Here is a 20,109-nt window from a genome sequence, read left to right on the forward strand (position 1 = left end):
TCCAATTCAACTAAGCAAACAATGCCCAGAATAAACTGCAGAAAAGAACAGCAAAACAACTGAGCGAGATGTCAAGAAAAGTTGGGGATGCTCCATCACACAAGACGCATAAGACTAAACAACCATCTGTCAGAAGTGGCAGGCAAATCATTAAATAAATGCATCAACATTTACGCTGCGGTAGCGTCAGGGAACGGGTAAAACCACCTTAAGAGGTTTACCTCAAACCTTGACGTTTTAACGCAGGGCTGAGAGAACGTCTCTCTCGTATACAGAGGGAGCAGCAGACGGAGAAAAGACGAAGAACAGCGACGAGCTGCTGTACAGTAGCTGCTTCCAGGCAAAGCAGAACGCAGCACATACTCCAAAGTAATCCACAAAACGCTCCTCTAGCCCAGAGTCGAAGGCTTTCGGAAGTGCAGTGCTCTGGAGACACCCCTCCGCATTGTGGCGCCTGACCTGGGACCGCCTGACGCGCGGGGTCCCGCCTGACGCGCGGGGTCCCGCCTGATGCGCGGGGTCCCGCCTGACGTGGGACCGCCTGACGCGCGGGGTCCCGCCTGACGTGGGACCGCCTGACGCGCGGGGTCCCGCCTGACGTGGGACCGCCTGATGCGCGGGGTCCCGCCTGACGTGGGACCGCCTGACGCGCGGGGTCCCGCCTGACCTGGCACCGCCTGACACGCGGGGTCCCGCCTGACGCGCGGGGTCCCGCCTGACGCGCGGGGTCCCGCCTGACCTGGGACCGCCTGACGTGCGGGGCCCCGCCAGTCTCGGCTGTGCGGGACAAGCAGCCCAGCGCAGAGCAGAACCACCACCCCCAACCAAGCGCCGTCTGCGCGTAAATGAAACCCTGAAGCACCCGTCCCCGTGCGGCAGGATTTCTCCTTCTGCTGCAGAAGGACCCCAGGGCCAAGAGGGTTCCCTCAGTTACTTTTTGCTCCCCCGTCAACTTGCTCCTGCCGTCGGTGCGTCAGGCGGCACCCATACAAACGGGTTTTCCCTGACGCAGGGCGTGGGTTCACCACGCAAAAGCAGCACGATTTACGCTGCTAGCCAATATTAGCTCTGGTCTATGGGAAGTCTTACTCTCTAAATTTTGCAAGCTTGCCTCTTCCCAGTGTTGCGACTTAATTGTCCAGACCAAAAGCAATCCAGAGAAGCCAAATCGGCAGAATAAATAATGTGGGAACAGGTGTAATTTCTAAAAAGAACAAACATCTAAGTAACAACTGTTTATTAAACCCAAAAGCCAAGAGCTGCTCAGCATTTTGTTGAAACTCCTAATGTCAGAGCGAGCTAAGGATATGCTCGGTGCACTTCAGGGCTTGGACTACTGTGTTCAAGACAACATTTTCATGCTTCCTCTGAAACTCTCATCCATTTTCCCCTCATCGTTATTCCGATGTGAGAAACCCCTTGCCATTACTCAATTCTCAGCTGTCCAAAAGGAACTCTGAGTGCCTGTGTAACATATTTGCAGGAAGAGGACTGGGAAATAACCTGTTCCTGATTAACTACACATCTAGAAAAACCCACTGGCTTCACATCGATGTGATCTACAGCGTGGAGTCCTAGAGTATTTCATAGTATAAACAGCAGAGATCTGTAGAGGTCTGGATTTGAAAGAAATGAAGAGTGACTTACCGGCTCAGAAATTTATCATCTGTGGAGAATAATACTGCAACAGTTTGGTAGACATCAGGTCACAGTACAATAGTTTTTATACTCAGGAACAGCTTTTTTTTTTAAAGCCCTCCAACTCACATGTGCACATATTCCCCCAGACAATTAGGTTAAAATCCTGCACTTTATATGCAATTATCTTTTATTCTTGACGTCGGAAGAAGCGGTTGCTGTTCCTCCATGCACACCCACCATTATAAAGGTTCCGTAGCCAGATCAGTTCTTACTACAGCACCACTCACAGCTGACAAAGCGTATTTTCTGCCAATTAAAGTAAAACTAGTTATTTACACATGTGCTAGTTTGGAATCAGGAATGTTTCTTGCAAAGAGATTGGTCTGTGTCCTGATACTTAGATGATCCTTACCACTCTAGAGAGAAACCGAAGGATGAAGCAAAGATTCTGCATCTCAACCTTTTTGACTTTTCACTTAGACGCCATTCTCCCCAGGTAGGATTCGGAGATCGTCCAAAGCCAAGATAAAAGCACCTCCAAGCTTAACTTCCACCAGAATAGACGTGTAAAGCTTTCTTGACACGAGCACCTTCACCATGTTCAGAAGATGCCCAGGAAACCCAAGGCATAGTTGTGTGATACACTGCAAGGTAACCAAAAGTTTCTGTGGAAGGTCCTGGATTACCTCCTTAAGATAGCTCTGCATCCCCTGTCCTGCACAGCAGCCACTGGTGCGCCAAAGCAAAGCAAACAACTGCTTCCCCTTGCTACCAGAGACAAACCCTCTATGATATCATGGGGTTTTTTTTCCAAGATGTTGTTAAGCCAGAAAGTTATTTTATAACAACAAAAAGGGCTAAGCCAAATTAATTTGGCATCCTTTTCCATAAATGAGCAAGCTCTGGAAGATCTCATAACTAACCTGTAGGCAATACAGTGAAATTACCATTATGACATTCACCAACAACAGATGTTCGCAAACACCCTGCCCTGGAGCGGTCACTGCTGCTTCAGTCCCGCGGCTCGAGGGCTCGTTCTGAGAGCACGTGTTTGTTGTGTGCGTGGCAGCTGTCAGCTGGATGCGTCTCAGCGGTGGTGCGAAAGGCAGCCGTACCTCAGCATCTTTGGAAGAAGCGTCCAAGAGCCAACGGATGGAACATTCTGAGTTTTCTTTGCAACTCCTCCCGTGATGGCTCCCAAAAGTAAGAGGATGTTTAAATCCTTTATGTTACTTCTAGCAAGAAAAACTGAAAGAATCATCCCTCTCATTATTCACTGTTGTCATCTGCTTGTAATACAGTAATAATGGAGTGATGCTTTAATTTTTATTAAGGGTAGTCAACCTCGCTTTTAACAAAACACCAGCCTAAGTGCTTCCATTAAATTAACACCAAATCCTCCCAAAAAACCCCTTATTCTTAGAAGGCATACTGCTGAAGACATTTAGTGCGTGAAGACATTTTGTGTAAGTGTGTCCTACATCATTTTAAGACCAACAGTGATGCCATTTGGTTTATAATTTCTTTTTTGTGTAATTTAGGAAAATTCTATTTTCATTCCTTAGTAGCAAATGTTGTATTTCTTCAAAGACGAACAGACAATGCTTCCGTTGGCACTAAAAGAATCCTCCCACAGAGTGCACATAGTGTACATTCAATTTTATTTTTATCAATGCTGAACCACAGCCAGTAGTGGTAACATAGCCCACAGACTGTAGAAATTTGTTTGTGACTGATTCAGTAGAGTTGTGTGAAAACTACAGCGCTAATCAGGCACTCTGGCAGTTCTAGTACGTTCCGTCCTGTGTCGCTCTGACACCTATTACTTTCATACCAACTCCTGCTTTCTCCTCTGCAGCTCCATGCCGTTGAAGATAAACAGCACACAGTGGCCAGTGACTGCTTTTTTTCTTTGGTTTAAGAAGCCAGAAGCTCTTTTAATCCTACGAGCGTAACTTTTGTTCATTTTAACCTTTTTATGCTAAGAACTAACACTCCGTTATCGAGTATACCTGCTGCATGACCGTTAGTCACCTAACAACGCACGCAAGCGTTGCGGCAATTGCCCCAAATACACTTTGGCTCATTCTGCAACAGCAATAGCTGTAATGTGTGGGTTTGCAAACTTCTTGCTTTAAAGAACAGGTTGGTCCCTGCAACACACACGAAAGGCTTCTCACCTTTTCTCAATTTACAGTCTTTTCTGATTAGGCATGTCTGGTTATTGCTGTGGAGGTCAAGTTTAATGGAGAGTTGGAAATTAGCCATGCAAGAAGCTGTATGACAGTCTTAATGAACTTTCTCAAGAGGGCAAATCTTTCTGTAGAACCACCTACCAGGCTTCTTTGAAAGGAAAAATACATTAAAAGAAATATTTGAATGAGAGCGCTGTGCCCACAGTACGGTCACAGTTTTATATCCCTACATAATGCGGCCGTGCAAGTAAGTAGGGGGTTTTTGTTTTGTTTTCTTTTAAAAAGCTGAGGGAATAAAGACAAACAAATACTTGCAAATTAATCTCTTGCTTGTAGGTTACTCCCTTACTGATACCAGTGAGCTCCGCTTATTTAACTAGAATACTGAACTGCAACTCACGTGGCAGTCCCTTGGAATTGGAACATACCCAAAAACCTGTCACCCAGCACCAAGACGGGGATATTACTGCATCACCGCAATGACGACACCCATTCTCCCCAAAAGCACTGATACTCTGAAAGTTATTTTAAAAGCATATTTCTGTACCTATACACTATATTCTTACAACGGCCTTGCACTAGATAATTGCATGCACACAGTAAAGAAAAGCACTGCATGAAACTGGGTAATTTATTTCATATGCATGGAAGTTTTCTTGCTGTGTATATACAAACCTTACCAAAACCTTGCCAAATTTAAGGCTAATAAGTGATAATTATACATCACTATACATAACTAAGTTACCAGGACGGCCTGCATCCTCTAATTTTTAAATAAGTGCTTAATTGCATGAACAGTTTTATTACAAGCATTAAAACAGGAACTCAACATCTGTTGTACATACGAAAGTCAGCTAGATCCAAGTTTAGGCATTATGAATCAGCTGGAGTGACTCAAAATTGTTCCAGACTTCTCTGAAAAAGAACTCAGCGAGTTCTTCTCCCCAAACATAAGTAGAGTAAGTTCAGAGGTAAACATCGAATTTGACTCATGAGTCACATGTCATTAAAAATGCCCTCAGACCTGAACTATTTCTTGCTCTCCAAATCACATGAAACTTAAGTCAAAAATTCGCTGAAAACTAACAGACTTTCTAGGATACGTAGCATGCACGCATTTGTTCTTGGACCGCTTCAGAGGGAAGAGCGTTCTGACTCAGTTAAATCAGTTCCACGCCGCCCACGGGTAAGAGCACAGCAATACCACACCAGGCTGCTAATACTCCTCGTACAAACCACGTACAATTTGCATTCTGCTTTCCACTGCGTTATCTGTGCTGCTGACATACGGCCCAGCCAGGTGGGGAGGAGACACATCCAAATACGCACTCTGCGCTGGGAAAAGCCACACACGCCACAGTTTAGCTCTTCAAGATCTGCCCCACGATGCAGATATTTTCAGCCCTCCCTCTGTAGGAGCTTTGATGGAAAGGGAAGCCTTGAGCTTGGCCTTCTCACAGGTAAATTTATTCTAACAGATTCAAACTCAGATTTGACACATCAAGTTTAAATAATCCAGCAGCAGTCGTTTTAAGTAATTTCTTGCTTCCTCCATTTAGCACCACCTTAGACCACAAGAAATAAGCTTCTCTACTCCTGGAGCGATGGAGGTGAAGAGGTAGCCATCAGCATCCGACTTTCGGGTTCTGCTCCTCAAGGGTCGGGAAGGACCGATGCCCATTTAGCAATAACAGCGACATTTATCAAGCCTTGAGACACGCGGCTTGCGAGTACGCTGCAGAGACCGCCCAAAATGCAACGTAACCACTATTCTACAAGACAAGCTTAGGGAACTTGAGAAATCCAAGATTACTTTCATAAGGCAAGATTAAAGGAATGGAGGAACCTGTGACCAAACAAACTGCATGTACGGATAAAAATGAACAAGACCACAATGAAGATTAGGAAATGAAAGTATGACACGTTCCAACTTACGTACAGAGTTATAAACAAACGAATAACAGAAGCAAGAGACAGGAAGCCCATAAAAGCTTTTAAAAAAGAAAAAAATAAGAATCACAATACCCTGAGAACGTCTGTCTAACCGAGTCTACTGCCAAGTTATGGAACAGAAGCTAAAACTCCTACTGAAACTAAGATATCGGCATACAAAATTAAGCCAGAATATCCAGGCAAATCGAGCGAGAGACAAAATTTGGAATTATTGTTCTGTGCTACTGCTTTGTAATTATGTTGTTTCCCACTTCTTTTGTATCAGCCTTCAACTTGTCACTACACTCATATTGCAATGTCAGCGCAAGTAAAAGCACAGTGTTAAAACGAAACTAAACATTGTCACTGTCAGTTTATGGAAGCCGTGCCGAAATGTCACCGCGAACAACTGTCACGGCAGGTCTGCCGCGGCCGTGCCACCGCGCCGGGAAGAAGCGCGGTGATGTCAGTGCAGCGCAGCACCAGCACACGTGCCGACGCGTGCGCCCAGCGCCCACCCTAACAGCTTCCCAGTCTGGGCAAGCTTTGCTTTGTGTGCAGCAACAGCTATTTTTCAAGCCTAAATGAAGTAGTGATCTACTTGTTGGCTACCGCGTGTCGTGTTCGGCAGCGGGACGCCCGCCTCCGCTGCGCGACCCAGCGGAGACCGGCCGGGGATGGAGGGACCAGCCAGGGAACAAGATTCTGTTCTAGTTTTACTTTCACTAAAAATAATCCAGCCACCAAGGCAGGAAACATGAAATTATGACTCTGCCCTTAATGGGTTTAGTGGTGGACTTGCTAGTGTTGGGTTAATGGTTGGACTGGATGATCTTCAAGGTCTTTTCCAACCTCAACGACGCTACTACTACACTATGATACTACTGTGAAGTCACAGGAGGGACGGACTGCCGTCGGCGCTGCTCCCGGGGACGTGGCACGCTGCGAGGGGCCGGGCCGGGCAATGGGGTGCCAGCTGGAGGGGACCTGGCAGTGTTGGGTTAATGGTTGGACTGGATGATCTTCAAGGTCTTTTCCAACCTCAATGATACTACTACTACACAATGGGGTGCCAGCTGGAGGGGACCACATGCACCGAGCGGTGCCAGGCAGGGGAGCCGGCAGGGGAGCCGCTGATGGAGGGATCCACCCCGTCCGATGGAGAAGTCGAGCAGCAGCGTTTTAACTGATTATTCTCCCCTGAACCTAGAGCGACCCCGTGCATGAACAGATGCAGAAACAGGCCAGGAGGTGCTGGGCCAGGTGAAGTCTGCTGATGGGAGAGGAGGAGCGCGGCGAGGAAGATGAGCAACGTGCACCTCCCGGGCCATTCCCGAGGATCGGCGCTGCTCCGGCCCTGTACCCCAAATGGTTCGGCCACCGGAGCAGGGGAAGGAGCAGCAAGATGTAGAGGCATCCTATAATCCATTTTCCTTCAACATACATATAATCATACCTACGATATGGAACAGTGTACATATTAACTAATGACCGACTATTAAGTTCACATAAAATGCACACATATAAATTACAGCAGAGTTACATGCTTCGGTGGAGTCTTTCCCCTAAAAGCCACGGCACACTGGGGAACGCTCAGATGTTTGTGGCACAACGTGCAAATAATGTCGTTTTGCTCAGGAATAATCTTAAATCTTTTAGGTAACGTGATCTGAAGAATTATTCCCCGTTCACTTCTTAAGGGACACAAAACCCATCCTTTGCTTATACGAGCATTAAAAAAAAAAAGAAAAAAAAAAAAGAGAGAGAGGCACAGAATTCACTAGAATATTCATCATTTCCAACCTTAAACCCACAGCGTACAAACAGACGAATCCAGCAAGTCAGAGAGCAAAGCCAATTTAATCTGTGGCTCCCCTGAGGTAAATGTAGTTCACAGTCCTGCCCCCACCCCAACCTCAGCCATAATCCCTGCTTCCTGGAGGTAAGAAAGCACTGGAGTGAGGAAAATTCTGCAGCAGGATATAATGATCCAAAATGACAGGGACAATAATGACAATGAATTTCATGTCTCCCAGTCATGAGCCTGGGATGCTTGACTGGGCTGACTTACACAATTAAATTGTTACAGGTACAGCAGGAGACGCAGTTATCGTCTGCAGGCTTTTGGGAAGGACGCCTCCGGCACGGGGAGGAAGAGCGCTGCGGATGCACGGTGCCTTTTGTTCGGAGCAAAGGGCCGCTCCTGCGGGGCCGCCGGTGCGGCTGCACCCTCTGACAGAGGCGAAACCGGGTTAAAGACGCAAGCCATTTTCGGCTATTGGCTTTAGCCCTTTCGAAAAACGATAAAAAAGGCTCCGAGGGAATGGAGCACGGCGTGACCGGAGCCACCGGGCGCCGGGAAGCGCTACAAGCAAACGGAGACCCAGCGCATTTTATCAGAGAATCGGGAAGCAGCGCTTTACGAGGGATCCCCACCAGTGTTTATACTAACGCCAGCAAGGAAAAATGCTACCGCTTCCTTAGGTTCAGCCGGAGCCGCGCATTTCATTTTACAGGCGTTCCACTAGAGGCAGCCGCTATTACCTTTACAAGCCCTCTCGTAGCAGGCTGCCGATTTTCTTCAGGATCTCGCACACAACTCTATTACACAGAACATGGGGCAAAATGCATTTGAAAGCAACGGGATATGGAGAATACGCGCGGTATTTTCCAGGTTATACCTGCAGTTAGTGTGCCTGCAAGGCTTCTTTCATTCATCCAGCTTCAATTTTGAAATGCCGAGAAATACGGTTAGCCGTGTATTTCACCTATAGAAAGTCTTTTTAGTGACAAACTGTCAAAGAGTTTTTATATCCAGGGAAGGAAAAAAAGTCACACAGTTGTCTGCGTCTGTAACAGGGTAATACCCCTACTACAGCTCAACATTCGCAAAATATTAATTTGTCAAATATGAATTATAAAGCCATAACATTTCATAATTCAGGACACACTCAAAAACTAGGAAAAATAGCTACAAGAGCCTAAATAAAAAAAAAGCATTTATTCCATTTTTGACAGCTTAATGAATGCCCTACTCTTTTGCATTGATTTTTGCGTGTATGTGTCTGTGTGCGCACGTGTGCCTGAGAAGGATTTCTCGTGGGGTTTGCTGTAAGCAAGGAAAGCTAAATCCTCTGCCAAAGCTTCTTTTTCTACCTTTAAATAACCTCCATATTTAATATTTCAGGAGAGAATACATACAAAAATACCGAGAATGCAAAAAGTAAAAACCAATCACTTACGTCGCAGCAAGTATACCGGAAATTAGTAGAACAAGACCTTAAACAATCCAATACCTTCATGCGGCAAAAGAGTCACAGAAGTAGTGTATGTTAATTCCTGCTTTCAGGAAATAGCAGTAAATTCAAAGAGCGGGGTGAAAGCAGACCCAAAATCTCGCATTCATGACCGATTCCAGAACACAGGTTTTCCTTACACACCTAAAGGCTCATCTTGCAAGGCAAAATATGTTAACAGAAGAGTCTGCAGGCACCTACAGATAGAAAAATAATGCTTCTTTAAAAGAATTGCGCCACTTAGAATTTCTAAACACTTTAAATTGAAATATTCTGGCCAGTTGGATCTCTGCTTTAATGTTTTTCCTAGTTCTTAACATAATGAACTATGTATAATTTAAATGGAGATTAATTCTTCCATTTAAAGTGCTTTAAAATAATTCTGCCTATGATCTTGAGATCTCAACCCAGCGTCTCCACAGTGCCTCTTCTCCAGTTTTCCTTGAGCTACATAAGTGGAACTGACAGATCACTGCTCAGATAGCAGCCACGTTCTTCCCCCAAAATGTTGCCTTTTTGCTGTTCAGGAGTATCCTAATATCAACAAATGCTAAATGAAGTCTGACATGTACCCCTAAGAAACAAACTTGTAAGTTGAGGCTTCAAAGAAAACCTTGAATAAATAGGACACATTGTGTACACCCAGGCTAACATCCAACATATGCTTTAGTTTCCCGATGCTGAGACAGAGCAAGAATAGCCTCTGGTAAAGTCTGTGATTTGCTGTTGCTGGTACTTCCAACATTTATAATGTACCATTTTTTTTTTTTTTTGCCTGTATAAACATTTAAAAAAAAAATGTAATTAAGAATACCGCAGCAACATTTCAGAACACAACAGAGTCATGAATAATGGATTATCTGACATGCCGCTAGTTTGATCAACAATTACAAAACAAAACAGAGAGCATTCCTGATATTTCCTTTGCAAAAGAACATTGCCGCCAATAAGTCACAACTGGACAGGTGGTTTTATCACATAAAAAAAATAACCTACATAATGAATGTTTTTAATTCTTCCCTTTGGTGGCAGTGATCAACATGCCCAACAGTGAGATGCGGCCAGTAGGTGCTATTAACAGCTACAAACGCAAAGAAAGTACGATTGAGACAGGAGTAGGGAAAAGCAAGGAAACAAGATAAAACTACATTTAACTGCACATACAGAACCAGTTAAGACACGCCATTCTTAAGAGGCCAATTTATTTGTTATTTAGAGAAGACAGAAGGGATGGACAGAGGAAATACGTGTCTTAAAGGAGGTCATATCTTTATTTGTGCCTTTATTTAATGCTCCATTTTGACTAATCCTCCTGAAAGAACTAAAAGGAGTTTAATTCAGTCTTATCATCCCCTTCTAAAAGTTCAATTCCCTCTCCCTTTTGTCCTTCATTCCTCTGGATTTAGGGCATGAAAGCATATCATTAAAATTCAAGTGTAACAATTTACCAGATCTAAAGTATGCTTGCTGAAACATTATGACTTAAAACAAATTTACTGTGGACAGAACACAGGTTAATTGATCATGATAAAATAATTGATGTGTTACAACACAGCATGAGCCCATCTACACCGCGGGCCATAGGCTGACCTACAGAGGAGTCACTACAGACAAAATTTAATTCTGGAATGCGGCATCTTAAAAATTGGTTTAACGCTGTAGTTGGAAAGTTTTTATTCTGGATTAGGTGCAGCCTCAAAGCACTCAAATGTATATAATGAACTCACAAGTTTCATACGTTAGTCCTTCAGAACCACCTTACTCTTCTGGGAAACTGAGGTTCGGTGGAGCTTTCAGAATTGTTTTAACTGCAAAATACCATTTCTTTAAATTATGCATTAAAATCTGGATAACTAAACTGTAGTCTTATAAGTGAAGCAAAATAAGGCCAGATATACTAGCATGAACAAGTAGTTTCACTGGCAGCAAAACTTCAAGCCTATTTTTGGTATCTCTCACCAAATTAGTCTCCGAGAGTCCGGCTAGCATTGCAGCGGCTCCTCTGAAGGCGAACCCTTAGAGTCTCCGCCAGCTACCTGATTTGATGAAACTTGTGTGAATAAACAGAGTGATTACACAGTCCTCTTTCTCCATTGAGCTGCTCTTTAACATTTTGTACATTATTCCCCGCCCCCCATTTGACACTTCTTGGTTTCCAATATGCAGAGAGTGGGTTTGTTTCCTACTGCTTGGGAAGGCAATAAACCATCAGAACTCTGTGAATGAGAGAGATGTCTCCGCACTGTGCTTCTGCACAGATGTTTTCCACTAACAGACCACATGGTATCTTGGTGCGCAATTTTCATTTATTGTAACACTGTTTAAAACAATCATTCGTCCAAGAAACTCAAAGTCAAATTTTAAGGCTATCTTGTAAATGCGTATCTTTAGAATGCAGGAGTAGTAAATAGCTGCGACACATCCAAACTATCTATTTAATCTGAAAAAAATTTCAGTAGATTATAAATAGATTTCAAGTTACAGTGCTCTTATGAGAAGTGTAATTACAGATAAGAGAACCACTTCGTTCTTCTTGCATGCTCCTGGGATCCCTTAAAACAGTCTAAGGGATAGCTTATGGTAATGAAAAAATAAATCTGAATTACTTCTATGTATGCTATTTACAGCAGCTCTTGTTACAGTATACAAAAAATACCACATAATCCCATAACAAATTTCACTTTAACTTATTTCCTCTAGACCTTAAGAATAAGCTAGAGAAGATGCAGTCTCCATCAGAGATAAAGGATGAACTTAATTTTTTTTACTTAAATCTCACCCCACTCCCGAATGAGAGCCTACACATATATATTCCTGCACAAATACGTAAACTTTTTTTTTTCATTCTGTTGGGCTCTGTAAGAGCCAACTTGCCACTATCAACATGCGCTTTTGCCAGAAGCCGCATAAATACTACCCGAGTCCAGGGTGTTTTGAGAGTCCCTCCTACTTCCCGGTACAAAAGCCCCTATTGATAAGCTGATGAGTAGCGTAAATGCAGTTCTAAAAAGAACTACCTTTATAATCAATTTTGTCTGAAGACCTTTCCGGCTGCCAAAAGGTCAGAAACTACATCTTCAGGTAAAAACTAACTAGAACTGAACCGCTACTGAAGTAAATCAGTATTTAAGCTATTTATTCTTTGGAGGGCTCTTCCAAGCCTGCAAGGAATCTATGGCTTTTTGCCCTATCCTGAGCACAACTGACATTTTGATATTACCGAGCTGGCCCCATTACCAAGAAAGTTTTACCAAAACTTTCTGTCTTGGACGGGGAGTGGAAAAGGCCTGACTGGAGAAGGGGGAATACCAATCTAACTAAAAACACATCATGAAACAGCGTATAAGTCTGATGAAAAGAAAAAGCATTCAAGAAAGCAATTACGACAATGTATCCCGGTATTCAAACCTAAACATTGGAAAGATCACTGTTTAAAATTTGTAGAATTTCTGTATTTTTTTAATTACTGAAGTTCTGACAGTTCGGGGATGTAACCTGCATGACACTGAAAAGTACCGAGACACAGCAGCTTTGGATAAAGCTCAAGACACACTTACATCAACACAAACACCGATATTCCAGACAAGCGAAGTTTCTAGGCAGTTATTTGTCAAGTAAGTCAACTGATCCTTCACCAGGGTTGCTTCAGATTGCCTTGTGCATCTGTAGAGACTGAAGGGACAGAGCCAGAGCCAAGAAGTTCTTTGCTTAGAAGATCCAGTGCTGCCTGTTGCTATACAGCCATGCTAGGGACTTACGACTAGACTTACTTCACAGAACAAGACAAAAAGGCTGATCCATTCTCACATTACAAGCAAAAGTGACGCTCCTTCCAAACGTGAATACATGTGAACACTTTTGAACACAAAACCTGCTATTTCTGGACAACTGCAATGAGTTCTATTAAATCATCATTCTATTTTGAATGAACATCAAAAGACTTGCAGAAAGCATCTTCATTTTCTCCCACTCAGACACTGATTTTGTGTAAGTGTTATACAAAAACACACCTAAAGCTAGCTGATACAATAGACTAAATAACTCAAGCTGGAAGCATTTTTCCCTCTCATGAATTTGTAACGCTTTAAATGTAAGGGGGTTTTAACAGAAACCATTCATGCCTTATAGCAATCTCTAGTATTTGATTATAATTACAATGAACCCTGTCTTTGCAGAGCAACCAGTTTTACTGGTGATACAAAAAGCAATTGGTCCAGGCCTCATCCAACCCAGTGCAAGAACCACAACCAGCAACCAGGTCATCTGGATGGGTTTGAAGTTACTTGCACAGTGGAAGTGCTACAGCAAACCATTTAACACCACTGGAACGATCACACTTTCTTGACTTACGATACCTCAGAAAGAAGTGTTCAGTCTGAGATGTGTATAGCAAAATCATGCACAGCTGGAAAGTTGTAGGGAATAACCAGAACACTAGAATGTTTTCACATATCACTATACCTACTAGCCAAGAAAGCTAATACATTCTCTCCTACATCCAGTAAGTTACTGTTGCGAAAACCATAATTTATCTACCAAATTAATGCTTAAGATGCAAGCTGAATCTTTCAAGTTGTTGTTCTTCCCTTTAGAAAGTCGAGGTACATGATCTACAGTTGCATACCTGTGTTCCCTCCCCATACCTGTGTTCCCTCCCCACCCCAAAACACAGCAAAACATAATAATAAAAGCACAGAAAGGCAACATACCGTCATAGTAGACAATAGCTCCAACAAGCTCGTCTTTGCGTAGCATTGGAAAGAGCTCCAAGGCTCTTGACTTGCTAAGGACATAACTACTTTTCAGACATTGACTTCCAGCCACGAGGTCATATAGTTTTATTCCAAACCAGTAGTATGGCAACTGCCACCATCTGCAGGGGGAAAAAAAAAAAAATTCCCCATGAAATAAAATTAAAAAAAAAAAAAATTTAAAAGTGCATGCACACACTGTTATTGTAATATAAACATGTTACATACCACAGTGTGTTGTATTTCACCAGTTTTACTTTGTACCATCACAGAAATTCACTGTATCACAATATAATGTAAATATGCAAGAACTTATGTATTGTTTGTTACTGTTTTCAACTGATCTACTCAGTGCAGTTAATCAAGCAGATTCAAAGCTTTATTTATTCTAGAATTAGGATCGCAAACTGGCTGTTTGTACTTCAGTGCAAGCTGAGATATTAAAGTTATGTGTTGAGGGAAGAACCAGGCCATATGTGCAAGCTGAAAGGTCTCCTCAAACACACATCTCAACTCATGCCTCCTGCACAAACAGGACCAAATAAACGCAGCTGACCCCGACCTAGATGAGCTCCAGCTATTACAAGCCCCTTCTACCAAGACAGGAATAAAGCCATACATTAAGATCATTCAGCAAAAGCTCACTGCTCTAAGCCGCCTGTTACAGCCAGTACCTGTTCTTACAGATCTAAAAACCTAACCCAAATCACTTAAGGTCAGTCTCTCTCATGCGAGAGGCAAACTCTTCTCTCAATACCAAGCTGTCGTGTGCTGCGGAAGGCAAATGCACCGAATTACTGCCCTGAACACTGGTGGCTGTAAGGACTAAACAGCACATTGCTAAGAGCGCTATGACAGCATGTGCTGGAGACAAGGATGTACTGGAAATAGCAGCAAGTAACACCCCAGGCATGAGAGTTCATTCCAGCTGCGGGCTGCCCTCCTCCACCGCACTGGGGTGGTAGAAATGCACGGAAAAGCTGAAGTCTGAGAGGTGCTCCCAGACAGCAGCGATAGCTGGTCGGTGCCGTAAGAGAATTTAATGCTTCTACAATACGGCAACATCTCACCTCCTGGAGGACAAAGCTTGTGACAGGTTTAAAGACATGCTTGGAAAGAGGCACCTGGAAACTTCTCCAGGGAAATAGCTCGCTTGTCAAAAGCAATGGTAAAGGAGAGATATTATAGCAGAGCTTACTTGTAAACAGGTAGCATTATCGGCAAAGGAGCTGATAGGTGAGGAGCAATTTCGAGCAGATTTGCGCGCTCCTCAAGTGCTTCTTTCACCATCTTGTACTGAAAAATAGAAGTGTACGTTACTCAGTTTTGTCTCTATGTGCAACATTTAATGAGAAACTGTTTACTGAAGCTCTCACGTTTACCGTTCTTTCAAAGACACACTGAGATTTGCTGAAACAAATCAGAAGTTAAGTAAGTTTCCCAAGAAAATTAAGTTTCACTGGTTTCATGTTGGTGTCTTGGCAGGTCAGTTGAATGATTTTGCATTTGAACATAAAGCTGTGTTACTCCTAACTGTGGGCAGGAGGCACTTAAGGAGGGTTAGAGCTATCCCACGGTATAGCTTCTGTGCTGATCCCCACAATTAAATCCCATACTAACTCCGAGTTGCAAATGCAGAAGTGTTCTCCAAATCAATCAATACGAATCAATATGAAGTTGTTCTTTGGCAAAAAAGAAGGCTGATTTCTATAGCTGGATAACTGCACGTTTTATACATTTTTGCCCTGAGAAGTCACCGTTTCTGTAGCGGTATTATAACCACTAAAACATTAAGTTAGAGAGGTTTCAGTGAGAAGACAAATCAATTTCCCCAAACAAGAACATCATGCTTCCACCAACAGAAGAATACATAAAAGCATTTATACATAATCACTCATTTACCTTATGTATAATCACTCATTTACCATGTTTTCTGTCCCGAAATAAACAGGACAACCACTCACTCCCCCAAGTTCTGATCATGACAGGTAGGAAGCTCTTTTTCTTCTGAAGGCAGCCCTGTCTCTGCCCTCCTTCCCCAGAGGATACACAGTCTGCAAGGTATGGCAACTAGACTGCCCATAAAAAAAATTAGCCAAAGGCAGCAGCACCGATTTCCCCAGTCCGGAAAGCTCAACCGGAGAAGACACTTTCTATGTACAGTAGCTGTGGAACACAACAGTCAAGCATTGAAAAAATAAAAAAGGAGACTTGGATATAATTGGGATAGTGGAAGTGTCTACCAGCAATTTTTGCTTAACAACCAGCATAAACAATTACCTGCTCAAAATCCAACTTCATGATGGCCTTCTGAAGATACCTCACTCCACCATGGATCAATTTAGTACTCCTGCTGCTGGTCCCTGATGAGAAATCATCTCTTTCTAGAAGGGCTGTTTTTAGTCCTGTGTTACCAGAAAACCAAATTAACTTCTTAAATTACACAATTTGTATGTAATTCATTAAAGACACTTCTCTAGGGTAGAGACAATCAGAAGAAAAATTACTCTGTACATGGATAAATTTGTATTCAAAGTGTAGTGCACTGTCTATATTGTAATGAAAAATTTTAGCCTCCTTCCTAAGGGAAAAGTCAAAACAGAACTTAAACAGAAGCACATTAAAACCTGGATATTTCACAATAGAAAGGCATTACAGTACATTATAGGGGCCATGCTCCCTCAAGCAAATTATAGTTCGTATTCATGGCAGGAACAGAATATTTTCACGAATACTTTTAACTCTTTGCAGCAGAGAGCTCTAAACCTATCACACTAACAATTTAAACAGCGTACCAGAGAGGCAGACAACTGGCATCTTTGTCTGCTTAAGATGTGCCCAAAACCAGAGGAGAGCCAGCCATGGGCATGCCCACCGCTCAGGGAGAGCTCACCAGAGAACGAGGTACACATATACAGAATTCTGCCCTATACGCAAAATTGTTTGATAATTGAGGCTTAATACAAAATACAGCAGCTTACCTAGGAGGCGTAGCAGAGGGAAAAAGTTCATCTACAGCTTACTATGCAGATACTACAGTGCTCATACAGCACACAGACATCCTCCTTTTCCACATTACCTATGCAAAGGGCGCACGCATACACAAAACATTTGCTACAAAATATTATTAAGTATTTCAGAAAAACATTTACTCAAAACTGCGTACACGTGTTCCCTGACGCTGGCCAGCACTGACAGTCTGACCACCACAAGGAAGTGGTAACCACAGGGCTCGCCGACGGTCACGCAAACCCAGAACACAAAGTGCTCTACGAGGAATGTTGCAATGCTTATTCTAACACTTGGGGCGAGGTTGGCATGTTCGTTGCACAAGTTCCCAGTTACCCTGAAGGCCAGGAAAAAGCTTTCCATGGGTGAAGGCACGCCATGTCATATGGAAGTCGCTACAAAACCATAGACCCCAACGCTGTCTACACGGCATCCCTTGTACAAGGGAAGCGCCAGCACCTTCTTCGTGAAGGAGGCTGATGCCAGGCTCTGTGACGGAAGTTAGGTGAAAGGAAAAGTTGCAAGAAACAGATGATTAACAGATGCCTTTTGATGATAAGATACAGGCAACAGCCTGGCCACATCCTCTGGCACATACCTACAGGGCAAGCACCACTGACTTCCAGCACCCAGCGTGAGTAAACCCAACCAAGACGAGCACCGTAGGGCAAGTAGGCAGCAACCTTTCACTTATAAAAGCTATGTGGAAGGACAATCCGTTAGCATAACAGGCCCCCTCCATCACTGGCAGAATTTTAAAGGTAGGCAGGCAAGGCAAAAAGTAAATTAAATGCAGTGACGTTGCCACCAAAACTAGCAGCAACAACATGACGATGCATAGCCGAGGAGGAGAGCATCATCCGCCTCAGCAGTTAGCCCTTGGTCTTCCCTTCGCCCTCTTTGAGGGGTGCTTTATGTTATTGGTTGGTCAACATACATTTTAGCATTATTGGTCTCCCAAAACTTTTATGTCCTTAAAAAAAAAAAAAATCTAATTATTACCGGTAACTTCCAAAGATCAGAGCAATTTATTTTTGTCAAATGTGACTGAAGATTAATGGATACAATCAGAAATAATTTGGCAAAGATGTATCAAACGCATGAAAAGCAAAATTTGTTGTTAAGTGAAGCAAACATAATAAAAGAGCAAGTTCCATGAATGAACAGCAACAATACACAATTCATTAACCAAATGCCTAGGAATATTTCACACTTCAGAAATCCACTGATATAATCAGAATATCTAGTAGAAGGGTAAACATAGATTACATATAATAATTTCTGTGTGCTTTACAACTACATTTTCTACCACAATATAGCAGAGGCAGAAGTGAAGAGATCCCAAGTTATCTTTAATAATACATGAAAAGAATTAATAACCAGATTTGAATTTGTACGTATCTACCAGTGGTAGAGACCTTACTGCTTTATCTATTTCAGAATTATCACACCTTCTGGACAAGTGTTTTCCAAATCAAACTACAAACCACTCCTGGAGTCAGGTTTTGCCCCTTGTTTCTGAGGTGTATCTACAGGTTAAGGAACCTGAAGAACATTATGGCTATCTACTATGTTTTACACTTTTTTTTTATTTTATTTTATCTTCAAACCCAGAAACAAAGTCTACAAACACAGAAACCGAGGAAGGCTGGTTCTGTCTTTCATTGGCTGATTGTACCAAAAACAACTGAGAACACATATTCCAAGACAAGCTTTTCTCACAAATCTTTTACATAGCTTTTTGGATAAAAATACGATACTCTGGGGGAATACAGAGTTTTACTAGAACGCTATTGACGCTACAGCCTCTCCTGCAGAAACAGTACCCGTGCATTCTCATCTCTGCATCTGAAGATCTATTTTCTGTAAACTTTTAAAACTACTTATTCTCTTTGAGAACCACCAGATTTGATTGAACCTGCTGGCCAATTTCAAAAGTTACTGCATGAGGTGGATGACACAGAGCGGACATTAGCATCCTGCTTTTTCACACCCCAAACAGAGTTTTTCGCACGTCTGACTGACTGCATGAGCTATTGGGCAACGTCTGCACGTCGAGTGGGCAACAACTGACTGTCACCATACACATTCTCATCCTCCTGCAAAAGCCAGGTAGAAAGAATTAGCTTAAACTCGTTTTACCTTGAGCTTTCCGTAAGCTAAGGCTATGCATTAAGTTAACATCAATTCTGCTGCTTCTAGTAGCTTCTTAAGCCAGTTACACAGCTAATCCCCCAAAAAGAGGGGAAATCGGAGCACAGATCTACTGTATGTGCCTTCAGACTGAATGGTGCTAGTACCCTTCACTGAAAATCCAGACAGACTTCTCCAAACCTGCAATATCCTAAGCAGCTACAACTCCTTCGCAGAAGTTGAAGATATCTCATGTTGTAAGAAATATGAGCTGGAGAACCACTGTGCCTCATCTAGAGTTCACGCTTGCCCTTTCAAAATGGTTGCTGTTCAAGTCTTGTCTTCTCTTTGCTGCAGATATTCTCCTGCACAAACAAGTGAAATATGACTACAGATAAACCCACTAAGTAAGGAGCACCAGAGAATAAGTCCACCCAAGAGGCCCCAGCAAAAAGGTTTGCTAGAAAACTGTATACAAGCACCTAGACAATAAAGACTGCTGAAACAACCAAACACAATGGCTTTTTTTCCTTCAAGTTCATTTTAGCTTCTGAGAACAGAAGGAAGTTTTATAACCAGGCATTCAGAGTACACCTTCTTTATCTTCAAGTACTTTTGAAAAGCCGGTCTGATAAATTTATTATAAACCCCGTAATCCAAGAATAAGAATGCAATTAAATTTTCAAGCCTCACCTCTAGTGACTGCATCTAAAGCACAGCCACATCCTGTTGCTCCTCCGCCTATAACAAGGACATCAAATTCACTTGTGGTTTGCAGCGCCAAAATCTGTTGTTCTCTTGTGGGGAAATGGCTCTTTATTGGAACAGTCACAGCTTCTGCAGCTTGAACATGCACAAAGGTACCCTGCAACGATTAAAAACAACACACAGGGATCTGTAGTTATTGTTTATAGACACACACGTGTACACATACACACACAACCAAATCACAGCATTTTCTGTAACCATAAAGGTAAACTCAAATATTCCCAGTCACTTCACCTGTATTTAATGATACTGAATTAAAACATTATGGAGCAACAAACTATTAAAACCATAAAGGGTTAGCACACATTTACTTCATCTTGCCTACTTCAACATAATGCTGTACTCAAGCGCTACTACCTATATTAATTATTTCTAGGAATAGTC

General features: G+C 42.7%; 1 protein-coding gene across 1 annotated transcript in view; it reads right to left on the reverse strand.

Annotated features, from left to right (window-relative positions):
• GPD2 (glycerol-3-phosphate dehydrogenase 2) overlaps positions 1-20,109 on the reverse strand; it is a 64,722-nt gene that overhangs the window by 20,300 nt on the left and 24,313 nt on the right. The window contains exons 3-6 of the mRNA XM_075710256.1: positions 19,651-19,822; positions 16,096-16,220; positions 15,014-15,111; positions 13,774-13,937 (exon numbers count right to left, since the gene is read on the reverse strand). Of these exons, the coding sequence (XP_075566371.1) occupies positions 13,774-13,937; positions 15,014-15,111; positions 16,096-16,220; positions 19,651-19,822 (559 nt within the window). The remainder of the gene's footprint in view (positions 1-13,773; positions 13,938-15,013; positions 15,112-16,095; positions 16,221-19,650; positions 19,823-20,109) is intronic.

The sequence above is a fragment of the Pelecanus crispus genome, chromosome 5 (genome assembly GCF_030463565.1).
Source record: "Pelecanus crispus isolate bPelCri1 chromosome 5, bPelCri1.pri, whole genome shotgun sequence".
Lineage (NCBI taxonomy): Eukaryota > Metazoa > Chordata > Aves > Pelecaniformes > Pelecanidae > Pelecanus > Pelecanus crispus.